The following is a 6652-nucleotide window of genomic DNA, read 5'->3' on the forward strand; positions in this document are numbered from 1 at the left end:
AGTTTTGTGAGGGTTGTCGAGAGCTCCATACTTTCAGGATGTCCAGCTGAGGCAAATGACGTTTGATGTCGTCCTGGCGACTGGTCTTTGCTAGTCAGCGTGTCGGGTACCTGCTGCGGAACAGCGAGCGGCAGAGGGGTGAAAAGAAGAGTTGAAGAGGGGTCAGCAGTTGCGCTGTATTGGAGAGTGTGCGGATGAGCGGTGTGAAAAAACTCGTTGACCGGTCCGGAAATTTGATCGCTAAGTGTGCAAACGAGACTTTTGGCGGCATCTTGCGCTGGGCTGGAAGGCAAAAAGGCCGTTTGGAAAAAGGTGCAGGTCCTGGAGGAAGCGAGGGCGGGAGACAGTGACGAAGAGGATGCGGGGAGAGTCGCAGGGAAGGAAACCGGAGGGGTAGCGATAGATGGGCTTGCACATGTCTGGAAGAGCGAAGCAATGGTCGAAGAAGCTTCTGGTAGGTGCTTAGCTCCGTCTGCAGGGATTTCCATCCGGGATATTGCCATGTCATCAGGAAGGCAGGCAGTTGTGAAAGGATTCTGAGACGAGAGATTTAAAGCTGATGGCGACGGTGGAATTCCGTGGAATGAGGGAGAAGAGTAAGAGGAAGATGTAGGGGATGGGGAGCTGGCAGCATCTGAACCGGAAGGGGGGTGGGCTACGGATACATCAGTAGAATTCAAGCGTGAAAACGTATTCGCAGCTGTCGATGCCTGAACGCGCTCTGCTTCATGCTCCATGCCCGTGCTGGTGACAGACGCCGCGGGGTCTTGTGCCGTATCAAGCAGACGCATGGCCGCCGTCGATGCCTGAACGCGCTCTGCTTCATGCTCCATGCCCCTGCTGATCACCCAAGACCGAGGGATGGAATGTTGCGAAGTCGCAGAGGGGGTTGAAGCATTTTCTCGTCCTGGTTGTGGAAGAATCCGACCAGGGAAAGAAGGATTGCTAGTGGAGGAGTTGAGGAAGGTGGCAGCGGAGCCGCTCTGGGTTGAAGTTGGAAGGCGGGCAGTGTCAAAGAGACCCAAGACCGTGCTGGAGACCTGGGGCGGGGCCTGGGAGAGGGAGGAGGGGAGAGGGAAGCCAGGAGGGGTTCCATGGTTGGGGAAGGGAAAGGAGCTTGTCGTCAAGGGCAAAGTAGAGGGCAAGGACGGCCGGAGCCCGGTGTGGAACGGATTCGTTGGCTTCGAGGAAATTTCCCTGTGTGCGCGTTTGGGGCTCCAGGGAGTCTTGGGACGCTTGGTGAAGAGGGGGAGGTGTGTAAACGTATTCGGTGGGACCGTATCAGAGAGAAAGACACTTGGGTGAGAAACCTGAGGTTTTTTCTCGGCAGGGCGGAGGGAGGGTGGATTGTCCCCCATGTCATCCATAGAGGGGTCTTGGACAGTATCGAAAAGCTGCATGACGGTTGCGGATATTTGCGGTACTCGCATTGAAGGATCGGAGGAAGCCGAAGATCTTCCCGCAGCCGAGCGGCCGTCCTCCTGTCCACTTAACTTTGGCGCCAGAGAGCCGGAGGGCAGCTCCATGGTCGTGAGCAGCCGCAGAGCTTCCTGGGATACCCCCTCAGGCAGCTCTTGCTGCGTGAAACCGGTCTCTGGTGCCGATACATCGACGCCATTCTCAGTCAGGCGGCTGCTAAACCGGACGGACTTACTGGAAGGAGCTCCCGGGGTAGGAGGGAGTGGAGTGCGAGCGCCTCCAGTAGCCGTGGCAGGGCTCACGACCCAGGAGGATGTCGATTGGTCGTAGGGCGTGTGGCGAGGAGACGAGGGCGCGTAACTTTCGCGCCAGGGCCGCGAGAAGGAAGATGCAGTCGAAGGTAAATCTATGCCTGCCGGACCCGCGTTTGAGACAGAGGCATGGGGTCGTTCAGACGAGCCACCGGCCAAGGAGGAAGTGGAAGTGGACGAGGCGGGCGTGCGAAGGGAGGAGGCATGGCTTCGATCGGTATCCCCTGACAGGGAGCCAGAGAGCTCCGGCGAAGATTGTTCTGCATCTCTTTTGGAAGACGACCGGTTGGTTGCAGTGGTGGGAGGGAGGGAAAGCGAGGTGCTATGAGAGGATAAGGAGGCCGACGCCCCGGAAGCGATGGTGCCCGGGGACAAAGTTGTGGTAGATGGAAGGGGTCCAGGTGTTGTAGAGACCTCTCCACTGCTCACGAAGCCCGATTGACTGATGCTGGATACCAAAGTGCTGCTCCCCGTGGCATTGTAGCCCGCAGCGGTCCCATCCCAGGAGTCGTGCGGCAGAAATTCCTCCTGAACTGCCTCCCTGGGGGGTGCTTGCTGCCCCTCCTCTTCATTCTCATCCGGGCCATTATCCTCCTCTTCACGTGTATCACGTCCACCGTATCCGCTGTGCTCGACCGTCGCAGCAGAGTCAAGAACTGTTGCGGAAGTCGTCAAGTCCAAGTCGGTCGTCCCGTCGGAACGACGATTTGACCTCGCATCAGAGGTCCGGACCGCAGAGCTTCTCGAAGACGACTCAATCACTCTTGAGGCTAATTTATTGACAGAATGTTGGACGCCTGCGGAAGCTTCTTCCCCGCCGTCCTCATCCACCAGCGGTCCGGAGCAATCCATGGTTTCCGCAGACCCCAGCTTGTCAGTATGACTGGAGCTGGGAGCCAGAGAAATCCGGAGGCCGCTTGGTGGAGAATATAAAGTATTTTCTTGCCCATCTTGTTCGAGACTGTCACGCTGTGGCTTGGATTGCTGCGGCCGCTGTTGCCGCGGTGCTTGCTCTGGGTCTGATTCGGTCAGCCCAGGCTGACGGCGCTGTGGCTGCGATTCCGCCCGTGTGTTATGCGCTTGTTGCCCTTTACCGTGTGCAGGAGCCGACGCCGTAGCATCAAATCCTTGGTCGTCAGTCTCATCGAATGAGTCCCGCGGTAAAAATTCCTGCGCCGCCACCTCCCTTTCCCCTTCCCGCAGAGATTCCCGCCATGGTTGCTCCTCCCCGGAAAGCGGTGGCACCGTCTCGTCACCGTACTCCTGCCCTTCATACTCATATTCCTGCTGCTGTCCTTGAGTATATCGAGTCTGCCGCCCGCTCTGGTCTCCATACTGGGCGGCTTGGCCGGGCTCGCGCCGGAACCATTGCTGCTGCTCATGATCATAGTAGTACGGGTCTTCCTCTTCCTCGTCTCCTTGAGAAACAGTCGTTTCATATCCCCTGGGTGCTGCGCTGGACGTGTCCTCTCTTTTTGAAGATGAGGTCGGTGCACTGGAGCGGCGGTTGCCTCGAGCAGATCCGCGGGCGGACCATTGTCCGGAGTCCCACCCATCTCCCCTTCCTCCAACCTCTCCCTCGTCATCCCCGGTCCATTCCTCTTCCCAACCCCGAGATGTCTGCCTCCCGTACCGGCGCGTCTTGTGAAAAGATGAGGTCTTCGTACCCGGCGAGAAGCGACGAGGATTCATTCCCGGGGGGTGGCCCCGCGGCGGGCCCTTCCTCCTATAGTGGCTCCCATGGCGCTCGCCCGTCCTGTCATAGTCTGAATAAGTAGGAGAAGCACTTCGCTCATCGCACGAGCTCTGCCCCCCGCCGTAGGGCGACTGACTGCGTCCTCGGGGAGAGAGGCTGTGGTGCCGTCTCGGAGAGTATCTGCTACCACCCGAAGGCGAGCGTCGGTGGTCGCGATAGTGCAGGTCCTCACGACGCGAGTTCAACGAGGGTCGTTCCAAGGATACCTGGAGCTTGGTCACGACCAAGGAAGACGTGGGTGGAGGGGACTCCCGGCCTTGGATCGTGTCGCGGACGCGTCGCAAGGCAGCAGTAGTCACCCCTGCCTCCTCGCTCTCCTCGTAGTGGCGTCTGTGGCGGGGGGGGGCCAACGCGCGACGGTCCCTCATATCTTCCACGGGGAAGGAATGGCTGCACTGATGGTGGTGGATGTGTCGGGAAGGGGAGGGGTTCGGAGACGGCGACTGTACCACCACCACAGCGGGCGCCGGCGCCGATGCCCCTGAGCCGCACGCCCGCGGGATATACGGCGTGACATGGGGCTTGAAAGTGCAGCCACGTAGTTCACGCTCTTCCTGGAGGCGGCGCATGTGCTGCAGCTTTTTCTTCGCATCCTGGCCTTCCCGTAAGAGGCGTTTGATGACACTTCCCTCTCGAACACGTTCAGGACTGCGAGAGACGCGAGGCTTAAAAGTGCAGTGGGCAAGCTCGCAGTCCTCTGAGGAGATAAGAGGAGAATGGCGACAGCGATGACGGTGGGAAGAGTGCGACTTTTCACATTTCCGCTTGGTGCTCGCCGGATCGTCTGCATGACGATGACATTTGTGGCGACGCTTCTTCTCCGGAAGTTTTGGCTGGAAGGTACATTGTGCGGCTCGTTCTTCTTCAAGACGCTGGACCAGCCCTTCTTGTTTGGCTCTTCGAAGTCGATCATACTCCTGGAAACGTGCAGCTATCGACGATGTGTCTCGAGCGTTTGAGGATGTGGAGCGCGGATTCGGGGTCTGAAGGAAATTTCCTTTAAAGTCCTGGGGTGTGGCCGCGGGGTGATGCGTGACACGTGCCTGTCTGTTGCTCGAAAGTCTTTCGAAAACACTTAAAGGCGTGGTCCCTGCGTCGACCGATGCCGTATGGTACACTGCACGTGCCTGTAAGGCGCGCTCTCGGGCCTTGCTGCTCGAGACGAGCTGCGGCATGAACGCGTGTTCGGAAGCTTCTTCGTTATCCCGTTGAGCGCGGAGCATTTCTAGCCGACGCTCTCGCGCTGCTTGATAGCGAGCCAAGCGATCGTGCACGGGTAGTGTATCATGCAGACTTGGTGATACATTGTGAGAGAATAATTGAGGCTCAAATGTGCATCCTTCCGTCTCGTAACGATTTTTGAGGGATTCGATCCGCGCTCGCTTCTCTTTCACGTCCTGACCCGTTGGGCACAAGCGCGTACCAAAGCCATTATTTTTATCGCTTCGATGCCCTCCCTCGCAACGAGATGGTGAGACTGAGTGAGAACGACTTGCTTCGTACAATGTCGGTTTGAATGTACCTTTCGCTAGGCGAAGCTTGTTACCCAGCACAGCGCGGCGCACCTTTCGCGCTTCAGCGTCCCGGTACAATGCCTCAAAGCGGTCCATGGAAGAGCCTTGAACTTTGCTAGCAGCTTTTGGGGTAATTACAGGTTTGAAATAGCTTCTTTTCTCATAAGCGCGTTCCATTTCTCGCCTTCCAGCAGCTTTAAATTCCCTCTTCTTCGCATCCAAGTGCAGTGACAAGAAGCGATCGTCGCCGGAAAGAAAATCTGCGCGTCAAGTTGGGGGTAAATAAATCATACTATGACACGTGAAGTCTCCTTTCAAATCATGTACCATAGCACAATGGCCAAGGCCTGATTTGAGGCCCTACAGACAAGTTCACTCCACAATCCATTATTACACTTAGTACATGAGCACATTTCTCTAAAGAAGAGGAAGCCCCGTGGCCGAGGGCAAGCATTGTACGACATACGATATATTCGGACTCGTACCTTCCTTTTCCATGGCTTTGCAGAAAATTTTGGATTACTTAGTTGCCCGTAGGTCTTGACTTACTTTTTGTCCAACCGTCGGAGGTTAGCCTTCCATGCTATATCGGAATTCGCGAAGTTCTGAAGTGCTATGCAGGATCCCTGATGATTAAAATATAAATCTGCGTCAGCATGTGCCATCGAGCAAATTACACGAAAGGAAAAGCTGAAAGCCTATCAAAATGGCGCGCTGACAAGTGTCCGAGATCTCTTTCACGATATTCAACGGCTTTTTGAATATTAACGGTCCGACGAGTATGTAGAGGCCACTGACAGCGGCCCCGGGATTACCGACACCTGCACTGAATTCGTATAATATTTAATTTTCGCGTCAAAGATTGACACGCCTTTATGCATCTGGGATTGATGGAGCTTTCTAAATTTCGCACCTTTTCCTTTAATAAAAAAAGGGAGCAGTAACATATTCGGACGTGGAGGCATGGTCACATCTTCACAAAGCATGACACGTTTTGTATGTATTCTTTTTTTCCCCATACAGACCGCACTTCTTTCCATCCGAGCGTGGTTATTTATACACATGTAGTATGCTCGCAAAAAATAGAGATATGTCCGTCGAAAGGCTTGAAATTTCCTACAGATTTCAAAACCAGATCAAGGCCGACAAGGCAACATAGCTTCCATCACTATTTGTGGGAGTGATGGTAATAACGTGTGACCCCGGTTTGACTTTCCACTCCGAAATCCAGCAATTGGGTGGCTGCGAGGATTCCTTGTCGTAAAGACTTGACGACTTGACCATTGAGACGCGCTTTTCATCTATTTTTACTACCGCATCATCTTTCAGATCTCCACAATGCGCTGGCATGTGTCCCCATACCTTTGGCGGTTGACAAAAGAAGATATGATTTTCGCTTCGTGATTTGACAGCCAACTTTAAAGGCCCAGCTTTGTGATTACCTTGAAGCACGTACTTCATATCCAAGTATTGAAAACCTTGTTTTTTCGAGAAGACCACAGCATCAAAGTCGGCGGCATACAGCTGCACGTGCCACAATTTGGGCTTTTGAGGCTCAACGGTAGGCTTGGTCGATCTTAAGTTCGCAGGTGAGAGAACGAGGTCGAGCAGTGACCCTTGTTCTTTGGGCTCGAAAGTCATAGCGCATGAAG

General features: G+C 55.2%; 1 protein-coding gene across 1 annotated transcript; it reads right to left on the reverse strand.

The window, feature by feature from the left end:
• Positions 1-2: 2 nt before the first annotated feature.
• NGA_0451520 (uncharacterized protein) lies at positions 3-5574 on the reverse strand (the record flags this gene model as incomplete). The annotated part of the gene is made up of 3 exons (XM_005852552.1): positions 5486-5574; positions 5009-5104; positions 3-4729 (listed from the first exon to the last, which is right to left on the reverse strand). Coding segments are annotated over exons 1-3 (4836 nt in total), but the record flags the coding sequence as incomplete, so codon positions are not given.
• Between the last annotated feature and the right edge of the window lie 1078 nt (positions 5575-6652).

The sequence above is a fragment of the Nannochloropsis gaditana genome, assembly GCF_000240725.1.
Source record: "Nannochloropsis gaditana CCMP526 unplaced genomic scaffold scaffold1094, whole genome shotgun sequence".
Taxonomy (NCBI): Eukaryota; class Eustigmatophyceae; order Eustigmatales; family Monodopsidaceae; genus Microchloropsis; species Microchloropsis gaditana.